Source organism: Carassius carassius, chromosome 5 (genome assembly GCF_963082965.1).
Source record: "Carassius carassius chromosome 5, fCarCar2.1, whole genome shotgun sequence".
Classification (NCBI taxonomy): domain Eukaryota; kingdom Metazoa; phylum Chordata; class Actinopteri; order Cypriniformes; family Cyprinidae; genus Carassius; species Carassius carassius.
Window position 1 is genome coordinate 9641651 of NC_081759.1, and position 19010 is coordinate 9660660.

Genomic DNA, 19010 nt, shown 5'->3' on the forward strand with positions numbered 1-19010 from the left:
AACAATGAGTTGGTGGATTTTTACCTTTATAGGCTGGTTTTTTTCACACACTGCAGCCACACAACTGTGTTCAAACCTTATAAAAGTGATTTTTGCAGTCTATGGCACCTTTAATGGTTTTAAAATAGTTATTTCTCTTTGTTTTTCTTCATGCTAGTTTCAGCACTTAAATTGAATAAATGTGCATTGTCTTAAAGTATTAAACTAAATCATTCTGCACCTTTTCTGTTATAAATGATTCCTAATGCCATGCTTCTCATTAAAAAGAGATGTGTTATTACATTTCTAAGCAACAAGACAAGAGGATTTTAGTGACCGATGACTCATTGATGATAAAAGGTTGAAAAATAGCACACACTTAAAATGGAGGTGGGACTCAAGCATCGTGGTACTCTCGATGATGGCAGAGGAGGAGAAGAATTGTTGAATGAAGTCATTATTTTTGTTTTCTTTGCACACAAAATGTATTCTTGTAGCTTCATTAAATTAAGGTTGAACAACAGATGTCACATGGACAATATTTAACAATGTTCTTAATGGGTTTCTGGGCTTGGACGTGTCAGTTGCATTACTCTATGGAGGTTCAAAAAGCTCTCGGATTTCATAAAAAAAAAAAAAAAAAATCTTGATTTGTGTTATGAAGATGAACGAAGGTCTTAGGGGTTTGGAATGACATGAGGGTGAGTAATTACTAACAGAAATTTCATTTTGAGGTGAACTGCCCCTTTAATGTAATTCCAAATATTTAGGTTGTTTACCATCATAATTACAGTCTTCAGACAGTGGTGTCCATACCAGTATAGTTTTCAAAAACTTCCCATGCAGCTTGGGATCTGACATAACTGAATAGTGTAACACTCAGCAATTAACAACACACACACACACACACACGCACACCCACACCCACACACACACCCACACACACACACACACACCACACACACACACACACACACACACACACACACACACACACACATTCTGAGTCCATAATTAAGAGATCAGTAGCTCCTGTGTTGAGCTTCTGAGGATGCTGCTGTATTGCTGAGTCACGCACTGCCACTCAGTGGCCCAGTACAGAACTGTCGCATCAGCAAGCTGCTTCAGAATCACTAGCACCACCTGCAATTCAGATAACACCTTGTGCCTCTTAAGGGATCATCATTGTCATTCTCTATTTTTTCCCCCAATAAAACAGCTTGTAGAAGAACCAGATGTTTGAGTTCGATAGCAAAAGGAAGTGGCATCCAGCAAATGCACCTGTGTCTTTAAAAAACAAGTGCTCACGATATCTGCTGCTGTTTCGTTTCATTGTCAGATGGAGGATTGTGTGTTGTGTTTGAGGGAACAGTATGTGATACTGATGTTCTGAATATGAACATGAAAAAATGACAGGTATTGAAGTATTGGTGCTAGAGCACACACACTCACAAATAATGAGAGAATTAACCTTTGATTTACGTGGTTTGTTTGTATTTGACTTTTTATCTTCATGTTCCTCTTATGGGTGATGTGAGTTGCCTAGCAACCGAGCCCTTGGGTCCTGATTGTTGCCATGACAACATGGCAGGGTATCATGTAGAGAATAGAGAGAGGGGGGAGAAGGAATGAGAAAGATAGAAATGAGCAAAAAAAACAAAAACAAAAGAATGTATGAGTGTATTCATATGACAATAATTATGTACGTATGAGCAAGCATGGAGAAAGATGGAGATGTATAGCATTAACTAGAAAATGGAAAGAGGGGAGAATTCATCATATTAGACACAATGAGAGGCAGGAGATGACCTAATCGTAGATAACCAAAAATGTAAGGGGGTGTACTCGCACGTAGATACTCGTAAGTATGACATATTCATAAGGACTTAAATGCCTGGCATGAGTAACAGGAAATAGCATCAGCATGTATGAATTTTTACTAAAGAAAAGATGAGAATAAGAAATTGGATTTGTTCCTCAACTGCCAGACAGACAGCGGTGAGATTAATTGGAGGATGAATAGACACTTTTTTTTAAGTCTAATGCATTCTCATATTTTCTTCTTTAGAAAAATATCTTATTCATTTCACAGTTTCAGAAGAGATCTCAATAATGTCACAACTGTGCTTAGATTTGCCAAGATCTCAATATGATATCAACGATTTCTCACCAAATTCTCCCAAGATCAAGATCTGGGCTGTGCTGTCCACTTTCATTTTATAGCACACCCTCTCTTTACTTTACATCAGTAACACACTTATATGATTATATTTGTGTTTCTTCTTCTTCTTCTGTTTTAGGAGAAACATCTTAAGCTTAAGATTATGGTTATATATTACATATTTCGGTCCTGCCTCTTGTCCTATCATGTCATGTCCTTTCTACTAGTCATGTAATGTTGTGTTTAGAGTGGTGTCTTTTATCCTGTCTCATCCTATCCTATCCTATCCTATCCTATCCTATCCTATCCTATCCTATCCTATCCTATCCTATCCTATACCCTGCTTACTGTACTGTCTCCAGTCCTATCCAACCATGGCCTGTTCTGTCCAGCGTGGTATGTATTGCATTCTGTCCAGTTTTCTTATCCCGTCCTGTCCCATCTTATCCCATCCCATCCGTCCTGTCCTGTTCTGTCCTATCTAACAATGACTTAGCCTTTTCAGTATTGTATGTTTTCTGTTCTATCCTCTCCTGTCTCTTATCTTGTCCAATCTCATCCTGTCCTGTTTTATCCTATACTGTCCTGCCTTGTTTCCTATCCTGTCCTGTCCTGTCCTATCAAAACACATCTGTTCTTGTCTAGTATACCATGTGTTGTATTTTGTCCTGTCCCATCATGTCATGTCTCACCTGTCCTTTCCTATCCTATCCTATCCTATCCTATCCTATCCTATCCTATCCTATCCTATCCTATCCTATCCTATCAAAATCCTATCAAAATCCTATCAAAATCCTATCTTATCTTATCTTATCTTATCTTATCTTATCTTATCTTATCTTATCTTATCTTATCTTATCTTATCTTATCTTATCTTATTCTGTCATGTCACATCATGTCCTATTTCCTGTCCTGTCTCCTGTCTGTATCCCATCCCATTCCTTTTCTAATGATGTCCTTTGTTCAGTAATGATCAGTGCTGAGCAGTGCTGTATGGGGTCTATTTTCTTCTTTTCAGTTTGGCTGGGGGCAGAATCATAGGCCGCAGGGCTATAGGCTTGGCATAGTGTTTGTTTATTTTGTTCGTTGGTTGGTTTTGAATTGTTTACTGTTCCTTTTGTGAGTGTTTAACACTGTTTATATTCTTGACTTTTTTTGCAGAGCTGGTCATTAGTTACTGACAAGCCACTCAGCATCATTAGACTGACACAAATATACACACACACACACATGAAGAAAAAGGTCTGTTTTCCTTCCATCAATTGACCAGGAAGGCCATAGCTCAGAAAGTACATCAGGTAAAAAATGTTGAAATGAAATGCTAAAATATGATTTAAATATGTGACCCTGGACCACAAAACTAGTCATAAGTCGCACAGGTATATTTTTAGCAATAGCCAACAATACATTGTATGGATCAAAAATATCCATACAATATATTTTTTATGCAAAAATCATTAGGGTATTAAGTTAAGATCATGTTCCATGAAGATATATTGTAAATTGTCTAGTGTAAATATATCAAAACTTAATTTTTGATTATTAATATGCTAAAAACTTCATATGAACAGCTTTAAAGGCCAGCGTCTCAAAATTTTGATTTCTTTTGCATGATCAGATTCCAGATTTCAAATAGTTGTATCTCAGACAAATATTGTCCTATCCTAACAAACCATACCTCAATGGACAGCTTATTCAGCTTTCAGATGAGGTATAAATCTCAGTTTCGAAAAATTAACCCTTATGACTGGTTTTGTGGTCCAGGGTCACATATATAATTAGTTAATGTCTGTATACTGGAACAAAATTTACATTTAAGTCCTCCTGTCTTACAAATATATACACTCTCCACTGACCTTTTGTTGGAGGATCTTCTATTTTCTATGTAATATCAGTCTTACAAGCTTATATTTCATACATAGTTTTGTATGAAAAAAAAGTGCATGTTCCTTCCAATGATGTATGTAATAGTTGCTTCTCTTTCCAGAATGACTATATAATTGGACATGTTCAGGTGAAAAGGTCAGCCACTGATGTGTCACGTTAGTTTAAAGTTACTAGTGTTCGGTGAGTGCTACATATTATATAACAGTATTGTAGCCATGGGCCTCTCACAAAGCATAAACATAAAAGTACATCTAAACAGAACAAGCAGCAAAAATATAACACAATATACAGCAGACACAACATAAAAACAGGCCTAAACAGCATATTCCAGAATGATAGCAATGATCAGAGTGTATGCTATACACTAGACAAAATGAATACTGTATGAGAAAAATAAAACCTCTAAAAAGGACTCGTCAAAACTTAAGGGCTAGTTCACCCAAAAATTAAAATTATATCGCTAATGACTCACCCTCGTGTCGTTCCCAACCCGTAAGACCTCCGTTTATCTTGAGAACATAGTTTAACATATTTTAGATTTAGTCCGAGAGCTCTCAGTCCCTCCATTGAAACTGTGTGCACGGTCTACTATCCATGTCCAGAAAGGTAATAAAAACATCATCAAAGTAGTCCATGTGACATCAAAGGGTCAGTTAGAATTTGTTGAAGCATCGACAATACATTTTGGTCCAAAAAAAAAAAAATTACACCTTTATTCAGCATTGTCTTCTCTTCCGGGTCTGTTGTGAGCGCGTTCACTGCAGTGTAGTGATATCCGGTTCGCGAACGAATCATTCGATTTAACCGGTTCTTCTTAGTGAACCGGTTGAACCAGTTCACCAAATCGAAATGAAAGCTTGAAACAGTTCGTGTCTCCAATACGCATTAATCCACAAATGACTTAAGCTGTTAACTTTTTTAATGTGGCTGACACTCCCTCTGAGTTAAAACAAACCAATATCCCGGAGTAATTCATTTACTCAAACAGTACACTGAACAAACTGCTGTGAAGAGAGAACTGAAGATGAACACCGAGCCGAGCCAGTTAACGAACAAAAGATTGACTCGTTCTCGAGTCAAGAACCGGTTGCATCGGTTTTTGGATCACCAATACACTGAACCGAGAACAGTTTCTGTCGGACACGTATGATTCGAGAATCGAGGAGCTGATGATACTGCGCATGTGTGATTCAGCATGAAGCAGACTGACACACAGAGTGTCTGAACCGAACTGGTTCTTTTGGTGATTGATTCTGAACTGATTCTGTGCTAATGTTATGAGCCCAGGTAAACCGAAGGCTTGAATCAAGGGCAATAATCGCCAATGAAGTCATTACGTCGAGCACAAAAGAACTAGTGAACCGTTTTTTTTCAACCAGTTTATTGAATCGAACTGTCCGAAAGAACTGGTTTGCGGAAAAGAACCAAACTTCCCATCACTACTGCAGTGACTTATTTCAGCAGCGTCACTGCAGAATCATGAACGCAGATTGACAACAGACCCGGAAGGGAATACATTGCTGAATAAAGTCGTAGTTTTTGCTATTTTTGGACCAAAATGTATTTTCGATGCTTCAACAAATTCTAACTGACCCTCTGATATCACATGGACTACTTTGAAGATGTTTTTATTACCTTTCTGGACATGGACAGAATACCGTAAATACAGTTTCAATGGAGGGTAAGAAAGCACTCGGACTAAATCTAAAATATCTTAAACTGTGTTCCGAAGATGAACGGAGGTCTTACGTAGGGCTGTAGTACTCGAGTCCGGTCTTGGACTCGAGTCCGGACTCGAGACATTTTTCTGCCGTCTCGGACTTGTCTCGGACTCGTTGCGTTTGCACTCGGACTTGTCTCGGACTTGGCCATTGGACTCGCCAAGTCTTCTAGTTGGTCTCGACCGACTCCAGCAAAAAAATAAAATAAAAAATTTCTCCTTCAAAACAAAACCACATTTGCATGATGTCGCGACTGAAAACGTGTGGAAAATGCTAGGCGCGCCGCTCTCCTTTTTTCCAAAGCACTCTGTAGCCTGCGCTTGCGCTCCAGTGGCATCTGCTGTTGCTGGGCAACCATGACCCGCTCTCCATGAAGACGCAGAAGTTTCAGCAAAGAATAAATGGATTTCCAGCACTAAAAATCCCTTGTAGCTCTGCTTATAGATTCATTTAAAAAATGGCTATCCTTGTACAGCTATGATCATCTGTTTCTCCATCTTGCCTTAGCTTTCAGTATTGTTATGGGAAAGGATGTGCATGACCAGCGGTGCACTTACTGCGACCTGAAAAATTTAGATGTTCATAATTTAATTTTCTACCTGTTAGATTGTGTTTTATTTACATCTAAACCTAGATAGCCTTAAACGTACCCAGTGGCGGCTCCTGCCAATTCTCTCAGGGGGGGGCAAATGTTTGCATGATTAATGAGGATAAGTCACCCATTCAATTGATAAATTAAAGGCTACTTAAAGATGTAAAGGGAACTGAACTACTATAGTATTAATTAAAAAGAAACTGACATTGAGAATCAATCTCTTGCTCTCCTTATGTTTCTATATGCGTGTTAACAATTCAGCAGCAAATGAAGACTGACGCCAGGATGTGGTTTTTCCAAAAAAACTTTTTACTTCGATTTCAGTTTAATAAGAAATAATTGAGGTCACATAAATCACTGTTTACGCAACTCACTTATAGAACACTGCTCATTTGTATTACACTGCTCACTTATATCACATTACTCACTTACATTACACTGCTTACTTACATTACTCACTTATATTACATTTCTCCCTTACATTACACTGCTCCCTACTATCCATATGCATCTTTGCTCTTTCGTGTTTTTTCACCTTCTCCGAGAGATGATGCATTTCGGTGACACCTGTAGTTGTCCATGCGATGTCCGTTACGCTCTCGCGATGGAACAAAATGCAGCGGTAAATGAGCAAAATAAAGCCTCAGCTACTTCGCAGCTGGCTAGCCTTTTTCTCCGCTCATACCAAATCCTCGAAAATCCTAGTTTATACAACTTCCCTCCCTTTGTAGATTCTTGTTTGATGTTTAAATTTGGTTTTGGTGGTCCTAATTCTTTAATTGCCAATTTATCCTTATTGCTACGATGAATGAATGGTCTTTCTTTCAATGACACGATAGAATTAATCTGCGCTGAGGTAACGTTTGCCGTGATATCGATCAAGTTCTGCTGACAACTAAATTTGCATAGCCGTCTCTTTGAGTTTTTTTTTCACATTTGATAAAGATATTAAAGAAGTTTTTCATTTTTTCTTGTTGTTAAAATTAAAAATAGTTTTTTAAATATTATTGAACCCTTTACAATGATGAAATACTAATTATTTTTGTACAGTATAGGGGTTGCAAGACTACTGATTTCTACTTGTTTTTTTTGTTTTTTTTATAAAAAATGCTTGAGTTACTCGACTACTCGTGGTTCATGCTATTGTGCTCCAACCCTAATTATACACACTTGAACCAGCTAATCAAGCTCTTACTAGACACACTAGAATCTTCCAGGTGTGTTAAGGCCTGTCGGAGCTAAACTTTTCAGGACATTGGCCATCGAGGATCTAGTTTGGAGACCCCTGTCCTACAGAGTTGTTACTTTGCACATGCTTTTTGATCATTACAAATAATAATGTAAAATGATTTTCTTATAGGAGATATGCTGTCTCTCGCATCACAAAAATTATCAGTAGTTAAGTATGTGGTCTTGAAGAGGACCCTTTTTTCTCTCATTTGGACTTGGTCTTGACTTGGACTCGAAACTTTTGGACTTGGACTTGACTTGGACTCAAACCTCTTTGGACTCGGTCTTGACTCGGTCTCGACTAGTCCTGGACTTAAATTTGGACTTGACTTGGACTCAACAAAGCTGGACTTGACTACAGCTCTAGTCTTACGGGTTTGGAAAGACACGAGGGTGAGTCATTAATTACATAAATCTCATTTTTGGATGACCCTTTAATAAAGTCTTTCTTGCCTGAATTTTCAATCCATCAGCTCAATGTTACAGATGAAGAATCCAAATAATTTTCTGTTTTGTTAAAATGGACATGCTTCTCTTTTAGAATTACAACATGACTTAATAGCAGAACATCTTTAAGTTTCATAAAGCAAAAGAAAACCATCTGAAGCATGTGCAGCTGCTTTACTGGGAAAAAGTAAAATTCAGATTTTATAATACATTCTTCTATTCCAGTTTACTATAAAATGCAGAGATAATTTACACCATGACACTGTGGAAAATTTAGTTTTTTTTTTTTTTTTTTTTTTTTAGAACACTACAACACTGACCAATGGCAGACTGTTAGAATGTGTTTTTTTTTGTATTGATTTGTTCTGCTTTTTGCACAAAAATCACATACTTTTCTTTTAAAGACCCCCAAAAATTGCATTTATATGTTGATGGATTTCCAAACAGGAGTTTGGGGAAGGATGTAAAAAAATTATTTTGTCTTCTTTTTTTAAAATAGGATGACAAAAAAACAATTTTCTGAGGAGTCTCAGATAAGTACAATCTTACTGAAGTTGAATTCTGTCAACCAATAGGGGTACTAGCATGAGCACTTTACATTTTACAACTTAATTTCATCAGCTCAATTAGAATATGAGGGTAAAATGATCACTTGAGATACATTTTAAACTACACATTACATGTAGTTTACTTAATATAAATTAAGGAAGCTTCTAAATACATTTATGTTTATTGTGACGTCTTTTTAAAATATGCATCATATTTTCTTAATTTTTGTACTAACAAACAAATAAATAGGTAAATAAATAAATCATACACACAATGCTATTTAAACATAATAGTTTTGCTTAATTAATTCTATGGATTATTCATTAGACAAGTAAATAATGCACCTAAAATAAATGACATGGTCGTTTGTTTAAGACCTCACGCTAACAGACTAAACGTCACAAAAAGTCCAATGGTTTGATTTCATGGGGTCTTTAAAGAACCAATAAATCATTATGCTTATTGGAATATATTGAACTTTCAATGTAACATTTTAATCATTTAATCAATCAACTCATGTACCTTCTACAAGGTTCTTAGCTGAACCTAAAGTGCTCCATTGAAGAATGTATATTTTTAAGAGTGTGTAAAGCGCATGCATGATGGGGAAATCTTCCAGAAAGCGTAGGTGAGATCGTCTCTCATATCACTCCTCTCATCTCTCCCACCCTCTCTCCTTTTCTCTCTGTCACAAACCTGTTCAGTGACTCAGAGGTGGAACAGTCTGCCAGGTTCCTTTGTGTTCCTAGACCTACACCAACTATCCCTGCCTCTCCGTCTCTCTCTATTTCTCTCTTACCCACTTGTCCAGCCACTGTATCTTTCCCTTACTTTTCATCCCTCTTTTCCCCCTCATTGCGGGCATTTTGGTCGGTTGTTTGTGGCTGATGAGGGCTCGTGCTAAGCTTCCTCTGCTCTGCTCATGTGTGGTACGTACATTTTTTCCTTCCAGACGTCTTGCTCTCTGTCTTTATGGCGCAGAGCTGCTGTTGCATGTTGTTTATATCTTCACTGCGTGAATCTACAGTGTGTGCGCGAGTCTGTCTGACTAACTGGGACTAGATTTATGATGTGATGCATGTGTCTGCGTGCCTGTTGACACAGAAGTAGCACGGCTACACACACATGTGTGAATGCATGTGTGGAAAAGAGACAGAAAAATGGAAAACACGAAGCTAGAAAAATTAAAGCCAGGACAATCAGTCATAAATCAGTCATTTATGCATGAGACGATATTGCATACAGTATCAGATTGTTTGTTCTTGTGTCTTTGAATCCTTTGGTTCACAGACATTTTGAACATAGATTATTGAACAACATTTTTTTGAGCATTTCTGTCTGTGTGTGTGCGCGTGCATGTGTGTGTTCTAGACAGCCTAAAAGTCTGCGTATGTTTTTTGCTCCTCTCATGTATGACCGGAAGTAAGCAGGGCATGTTTTTTATGTCTGTTTTTGTGTGAATGTGTGGTAATTGCTCAGTGAGATTTCATACGTCTGTAAATATAAATATTCTGATTTGGAAAAACACAGTTTGCTGAATAGACAGAAATCTGTGTGTACGGCAGCTCAGAGGGGCTGTGGGGCAAAAGCGTCTGTTTGGCATGTTGATTTGATATCCATCAAGCTGTAAAGCTCTCTACCCCCCAGTCATTTTTTTTTTCTGTCGGAATAGCATCACTAATGTGGGCATATAATATTCATTGGCCTCCTTATTACTGCACAATGCTGTAAAAGCAGTGAGTGAGAGAGAAAGAGAGAGAACATCCATAGACAATACGGGAAGGATGAAAGGTTAAAGGTCAGGTGCCTGGCCTTAAATTGTGCATTCAACCTCCAGCTTGTGGTCAACATGTCACGTGTTCTGAATGTCTATGCTCGTTCAGAATGGTTTATGCAGGTGGTTGAGAATAGCCCTTTTTAGCTAGTATGTTGAAGGTTGACCAAAACCTTCACTTGAGAAGTACACAAGACACATGAATCACAATTGATTCAAATGGTTAGCATGTTGCTAAGGTAACTATGCAATGGTGCGCACACACACACACACACACATACATATATATTAATTAAGTTGGTAAAGTATGGTAATGTATTTGAACTATATGCAAATAATTTTTATTTACAATATGCACACATTCAATCTTATTCTTATGCTTAATATGCAGAAGATGGTTCTGTTTATGTTTCTTGTCTCATCTGGTTCAATTACTAATTACATTTCATGTCTCACATAAAAAATATAGGCTATTTTGCAAAATGTGACAAAAAAACATCACTACAGTAGATATTATTGACAGTCATTTACCATTTATACTGTAATTCTTACCTTTCAGGCTTTCAGTGTAACTGAAGCTTCTGTCGGCAGTAAACTCCACCTTCTTTGATTTGATTGACGTCAATGATGAGTGATATTAGACTGCTCAGACAGACCAGCTTAAAAATGTAGGAAAATTTATTAAACTTTTTGTCAAATATTTGGAGCAGTTTGGCCATATCTGTTTATATGGTGGTTACAGCTTTGCATACACAAAAAAGGTACAAAAGCTATCACCTTTTCAAAAGATACACCTTTGTACTTAAATGGTCCATATTGGTACCTTAAAGGAACATATTCATTCCTCAAGTGTACATATTAGTACCTAAAATGTACAAAAGTATACATTTCGAAAAGGTACCACCCCAGTGACAGCTTTTGAGAGTGTATAATGCTGGTGTGTCTGTGATGCTCTTAAATGCTTTCATTTTTGGAAAAGTTTTGCTTTTGTATATTGGTCTATTCAGTGGGGTGTAAAGAAAGTGTTGTAGACTTGCAAACGGCTATTCTTCAGTGCATATTAAAGAACTGAAAGCTGAAAAGAGGCGAAAAATGGCCGAGAGAGTGATACTAGTTGGCCCTGTATGTCACACATAGTTTTTAACAATATACCACAGTTTTAACATTTTCATGCATTTTATTGGTTTAGATATACACATGAACTACAGTATAGTTCTATTTGGACAGCGGTTGTTTTTCAAGGTGACATCTGTAAAAGAACATTAATCATTGTTTCTCTGTAATGAAACTCATCTGCATTCGGAAGCCAATTAATTCACAGACAGTTGCTTTGTCTGAAGACCGCAGAAGTTTTCCTCATGCATAGTCAGTCACATTACCATATTCCAACATAACATTAAGAAAGCGACACTGGACAAGTTCACCTACCTGCAGCTGCCATTGTTTACGAGACTGGACTTGATTCTCTTTTCTTCTTTTTTTATGAATTTTTGGTCACTGTGGTGGGACATCATACTTTTTACTTGGTTATTCATATAAAGTAAAATAATAATAATGGTATTGACTACTGTTGCAAAATTTGGGGTCTGCAAAATGTTTACAGTTTTTTGAAGGGTCTTGAGGCTGCATCAAAAACAATATTACTACAATTACAATATATTTTAAAATGTAATTTATTTTTGTGATTCGAAGCTGAATTTTAAGCAGCCATCACTCCAGTCTTTCAGTGTATGACCCTTCGGAAATCATTCTAATATGCTGATTTGGTGCTCAGGAAACTGAGTAGCTATCAAAATTGGAGTAGACAGAATTGAGAACCATCATATTGGTCTCATATCCTGTATGTCAGAAGTGGATTTGAGCAAGTCAGCTTGAGTTTTGCCACACTGGCCTGAACTAGAGCAGTGAGATCTGGTAACTGCAGCAATAAAGCACAAGTACAAGAACAAATGTTCATTCCTGTCTCATCTAAACATGCCTGAATGGGCTATGGCTGGATTAATTATTGAAAACTTTAATAGAAGGATTCTTACACATGCTTTTGATTAAATGAGTATTTTCTAGTCACTATACGTTATATTTGGGATGCTGGTTTCAGAAGGATAATACTGGGTGGCAATATGGAAAAAGCTGCTCCTGAATACTGATTTGTAGCTTGGCATTAAAAAATACACTACTTGTGTTATGTGCATATGCATTTATGGGTGTATTTGTTTGCGGTGTAACATAAAATCATTTCTGCTGAGTCATTCTCCACCAAAGTTATAAAATGTTCAGTTAAAGGGATAGTTTCCCCCAAAATGAAAATTCCCCCATGATTTACTTACCATCAAGCCATTCTAGGAGTATACTGTATGACTTTTTCTTTCAGACAAAAACAATCAGAGTTATATTTAAAATTGTCCTGGGTCTTCGAAGCTTTATAATGGCAGTGAATGGGGTTTAAGTTTCTGGATCCCAAAAAACTGCGTCCATACATCATAACAAGTGCTTCACTCAGCTCCAGGGGGTTAATAAAGGCCTTTTGATTATTTGAATTGATGCCAATCCATATTGAAAACTTTATAATTTGTAATCTGTAATCTCTGCTAATTTTCACAGACAGTGTTCATGAGTGAGTGGCATTCCAGATGACGTAAAAAGTAGGACGTATGATAGCGTAATCTCTGGTGAGAATATGCTGGTCTCGCAAGAACCAAATTTTGTTTACAGCAGCACAGAAAGCAAAGGAAAACCAGTCTCCTCTTGTAAATCCTCCAGTTTTTTTTCTTTCCAAATTTTGAACTTTGTACAAAGTTTTGTTTTGCTCTATCCTCTGTGCTCCCGCGTTCATCACTTCTTACGCTAAACCTACGTCCTACGTCATACGCTGAAACACAACTCTCTGACGAACTTGCATATGACAGTTAGCGGAAGCTAGAGATTACAGTTTATACATTTTTAAATATGGATATTTTTATTACACAAACGCATCAATTCACTTCAGAATGTCTTTATTTAACACTACGGAGCCACATAGAGCACTATTAATGATGGATGGATGCACTTTATTGAACTTCTATTGGACTATTGAATATCAACAGTCATTCATTGCCATTATAAAACTTGGAAGATCCAGGACATTTTTTAATGTAGCTCTGATTATTTTTGTATTAAAAAAGAAAGTCCTATATGCATAGGATTGTTTGAGGGTGAGTAAACCATGGGGTAATTTTCATTTTTGGGTGAACCATCCCTTTAAAGCTTCTGTTTTTGACTGCAAGTGCACTCAGAAATTCAGTTATAATCACACTGCTGCAAAATATTAGCCATACAACCATCAATAGCAATGAAAGGAATAATATTTCCAAAATAATAAGATGCAGACGAAACTACACTACACTTATGACACTCTCTGAATCAGATGTGCTCACTGAGAGTCACTGAGAGTGCTCACTCGAGTGTTTTTCCATAGTTTTAGAGTGCTTTTGGAGTCCTAAGAATGTTCACTTTCATCACTAGTGGCCCAAAATGGAAACCGCAGCAATTCATTCTTCTTCACACAGCACTGTCACTATTCATTTTAATAGATTGACTCTATTGTTGAGATGCAGTGATATGCTATTGATCAGTAAACATTGATAATACATAAAGGAATAAAACTGAATGCAATGGTTAGTGGTGTTTTATCAGAGTTTTATTCCCTGGATATCCTCCAGACAGCACTTTAGACAGTGCAATGTATTTTACTTCTTTTGGTGCATGTTTCTGTTCGACTGTATTGAATGCTGTACTTTATTGTCATGCATTTCATTCTGTCTGGATACATTAGAAAACAAGCCACGCGTTAAAGATAGCTGTAATGAGTTAAAATGTGCAGAAATGAGAAGCTATTTTACCAGATATGATGCTTAAAAATAACTTTCTCTTTTGTACTTAAAAAAGTATATAAAGAATGTCAATACACAGCTAATTGTAGAGATTTTATTTAGCACTAAAGCAACCTACAGTATGTGCATACATTTATACAAAACGAATTTTTATGTGACATCAGAAAAAAATAGTTATTTAATGTCAGTGGTGTCGCTACAGCATCTGTCAGAAGGGCTAATGAGGTCATGATTAACCAGCAAAATTGTGGCCCTCTTGCAGAGGCAAAAAATAAGATAACAAACCTCCGAGGGAACATTTAAAGAGCTAGCTATTTTATACATTTAGTCAATAATTAAGACAACTTCTTACTGACCCTGAACTTTTGAAAAGTATTGTATGTGTATTTGAATGAATTACTATATATACTAAATGTATTGATAATCGCATTTATGAAGTCTCAAGGCAACATAGTAGAGTGATTTTTTTTTCTCATGTGTAAAGTCTTTGCGTCTTTGATTCAGGGGAGTTTTTGCATAAAACATCCCGCTGCTTTGTTGGTCTTTCATGTTGTGTTGTGCATTTCCTGCAGCGACAGCCTGCATACGATCTATCATATATTGTATACAGGTTTCATATGCATATTTCTATGAATGTGACCTTATTGAATATTTCAGCAGTGTGATGTCATATGAACTTCTGCTCCTTCTTTTAGACTAAGATGTTAGTCTAATTTATTTAAACCTGGAGATTATAATTGAAAGCTTGTCTGTAGATAGCTGTCTGTTCGAACAAAGAATGCATTGTTTTGTTTACATCATTTGTGGGTGTATATGTGAGATCTCCTCTTATAAAGACAGACACATAAATACACATACATATACATACAGGCTGCCAACTCACTAACCACTGGGGAATCCCCGCCCCTGCAGATGTTACCATGGCAACGCTTTCCAGGCTAGGGCAGGAGTCCCTCTTTCTCCACTCTTTTAGTTGGGCGGGAAATATATGAACTGCCAGCTGCAGTGTACTCGCTCATTTGCAAAGCATTCTGGGAAAGGAGGCAAGACCATAAATGTGTAACATACAGGAGATGTACAGCTATATATATATATATATATATATATATATATATATATATATATTTATAGCTCCACATACTGACATAAACCACACTTTTTCCATTTTGTCTTTACATGGGACAGGAAAATCTGAATACAAGGCAGTGTGAGAGAGCAAAAAACAACAACTTTTATCTACCATACAACATATTGTAACAGGTGCTTGCACAGAATTTGGATTTGGGTCCTATAGTGCCTAGATCTCAACCATCTAAAAAATTTATAAAATACAAAAATGTAATATATATATATATTTACAATTACATTTTTATTTTTTATTTTATTGATATTATCTCTGTCATATTAAATCTATGCTGCCAGCTTATTTTGAAAGCTTTACATATTTACAAATTGAGTGTAAAGGAGATTTTTCTTCAGCTTTCACATTATAACACTTTGTTTCCTAGCATATCGATATCCATGGAAACTGAGTGTTGCATTAGAAAGATACACACAATTAACACAGCACACACTGACAAATCTGAACCTCTGCCCACAACTACCAAGGTTTTATTCTGCTGATGTTTTCTAATAATAACTTAAATCAGTATCCCTCAATAAAGGCAAGACACTACAGGTTTTTTCATGCACTGGTAAATTTTGTCATTTTGTCACTATAAAACATTTTCTAAAATATCTGAACCAAGCTTTGCGGTTATATTTCTAACCATATTCTAAAGGTTTTTATGGAGAAGATTCATATATCATTCACTGAATAATATAACATTCCTGGTGAAAATTATATATATTTTTTTCTCTTCTGGCTATTGACAGTATGTTATTATTTATAGAGTAATAAAAATTATATCAAAAAACCCCACTATAAAAACCTCTAATAGGTCAACCAAATGAAACAAGAATTCTGAACCTGAAAATCATGAAAATTACCATATTTAATTTGATAATGCTCTGTTTGCATATTTAAATTGCCAAATTGTAATTAAAACATCTTAATGTGCTGTACATAATTATTCGTATTGTTCAACTTGAAAAGTATAGTGATATCTATTAGTTTTATTGTTTTACCCTGTTCACTTGCAGTGTCTTGCCTTAAAACTATAAAATGCATTAATGTCATGGCAGTAATTAAAGGTTACACTTTATTTTAAGGTGTCCTTGTTACAGTCTAATTATACATTTAAGTACTGTGTAATATTAATTAACTACATGCACTTACTATATGACTTGGTTTAGGATTAGGGTTACTTGCATGTAATTATGCATAATTAAGAGCTATTATAACAGCAAGTATATGTGTAACAATGACACCTTAATATAATGTGTTATCAAGGTAACAAAATATCAAAGAGGCGATTATTTTCAAGAAAGGCATCACAAGCACACATTTCAAGCAAAACATTTCACAAAGAGAAGCATTTTGTTAGGCTTTGCATGATAAAACGTATTGTTCATTGCAGATGAAAAGTATTTGGCTACTTTGTGGTTGTTAGAAGTTACCAGTTTTTGTGAAGTCACTGATCACCTGTAAACTGACTTACCTACTAAAAACACGCTGGGGTTGGCAAATGTCACTTGCTTCAATACATTATTCAGACAATTTAAGAGTGGTTAAATTTGAATGAGAGCAAGACAGAACTTGTTTGGTTTGGAGGTCCTAATGCGCCTGAACTGTCAAATTTAGGTGAGTTGACTCCTTTTTGTAAACCTGTAATCAAAAATCTAGCTGTATTATTTGATAATACCCTCAAATTCGATAAACAGATCAATTCAGTAATTGAATCAGGTTCTTTTTCATTTACGATTAGTGGTGAAGGTTAAACCATTTCTTTCTTTTAAAGATTGTGAGACGGTGATCCATGCCTTTTGTGTTTGTGAGGCTTGATTAGTGCAATTAATTGTATGTGGGTGTTTGTCAAATGACTCTAAACCATTTGCTAGTACTACAGAATGCTGTCGCTAGGCTTTTGACTGGGCCTTGCAAGTGGGATTATATTTCTCATATTCTGTCCTGTCTGGGCTGGTTGCCAGTCCAGTATAGGATTGACTTTAAGCTCTTAGTTTTTGTATATAAGTCTTTGAATGGGTTAGCTCCCTCTTACTTGTCTGAGCTCCTACAGGTACACAAACCTGTTAGGTCTTTAAGGTCTTCTGACCAATCTATTTTAATTGTTCAGAAGACAAGGTACAAGTGTAAGGCCTTTGCAGTGGTGGCTCCTAAAAGATGGAAAAGCCTACCTTCCGACATTAAAGTTGCTCCTACTCTAAATATTTTTAAAAGATGTCTGAAGGTTAATTTTTTATGTTTAGCTTTTGAGACTGCAGTGTGTTGAGCCATTGGTTTCCACTTGTATTGTCTTTGATGTTTTATCTGGTGTTTTGATACTGCTGTTTTCTATCTTTTTTATAATTATTATACATTTTATTAATTTTTTTATTAATTTTTTTTTTATTATTGTACAGCACTTTGGTCAACGCTCTGTTGTTTTAATAGTGCTTTATAAATGAATAAAGTGAACTTAAATGTAAGTGTCTAAACACTTTTTAACTTGATCTGTGAACAGTAATAAGCTGCTGTTTGTTTGGTTTGTGCGCATGATTTTGCGTGTTTGTGTATTGTACCAGATGACTGTCCTCGTGACACCGCAGGCATTGAAGCTGTGTGTTGTAGACTTACGTCATCGACGAGCAGGACGTCTTGCGCCGCAGTCGCTCCTGAGATGAATGCACAATACTGCCTTCACCTGGATCTCTAGCGCCGCCGAGCGAGCGACAAACCGCTTACAACAAACTTAGGAATCATTAAGCATCTTAGCTTTTCGGTCCAATAAATAAATAAAAAGAAAGAAATACAGATAACAGCACACTTACTGCCTTACTGAGAGTAAGCGCTGTGAAGGATACAGTAACAGTGTGTCGCGCTGAAGACTTGCCCATCAGTACCATGGACAGCTCGCAACGTGCTACCGCCAGCAGAGGGCGCTGTACACTCATGCGCCACTTCGCTGAGCCCTCCAGACCTGTAAATCGGCCTCCACTGATGTGAAGATTGTGTTCATTAATCATTATTGTGAGGATTGCTAAAGTGTTTCTCTCTCTTTGTGTGTGTGTGTGTGTGTGTGTGTGTACTTACCGTGTTTTGTGAGCTTAAGTGAGCTAAACTGGTCAAAACGTCCATAAACCTAAGTTTGAGGACTTGTTAATTTGTAAAACAGTATAAACATAAAATATTTTTTTTAAATATTATTATTATTAGTATTAAGTTGTATATATAAGATGTATAAAAAACGAAAAAATAAATAAATAAAACATTTCCACCAAAACAACGTCGACATTACGAATGTAAATCAAAGACCCGTTTAATACCACCAGTCGCAATAGTTACAAAGCTCTGTTTTAGTGCATTTTCCAAAAAAACAAACAAACAAACAACAACAACAAAAACGTTCAAAGGGTTACTAAATGACACCACCTGAATATAAAAAAAGGGTTTAAAGGGGTTAATAAGGGGTCGTTTTCAAACAGTGAAAAAGCTTTTCTTTGTGAATTTTTATGGCAGTATAGTGAAGAATTATATTCACATTGCATTCACAGCCCGTAGTGATCATGCTAAAGCGTCTTCGATTGTGATTCAGAGGCCACTGGTCGGCGTTGTTCACTCATTAGTGTTCATTACACAGAACTCCTCCCCGTCACCGTTTCACCTCCCACTCAGCATCAGCAGCACTGAGGATGAAAA

At 36.4% G+C, this 19010-nt stretch overlaps 1 protein-coding gene across 2 annotated transcripts in view; it reads left to right on the forward strand.

Annotated features, from left to right (window-relative positions):
• The window catches only part of LOC132140758 (disks large homolog 4), a 188556-nt gene that overhangs the window by 33917 nt on the left and 135629 nt on the right, over positions 1-19010 (forward strand). The window contains exon 1 of one of the 2 annotated variants that reach the window (XM_059549712.1): positions 9302-9498. The exons of the other annotated variant lie outside the window; for it this stretch is intronic. Within the exon in view, the coding sequence (XP_059405695.1) occupies positions 9457-9498 (42 nt within the window). The 5' untranslated portion in view covers positions 9302-9456. Of the gene's footprint in view, positions 1-9301; positions 9499-19010 lie in introns of those variants that run through there. 2 annotated transcript variants of the gene reach the window in all.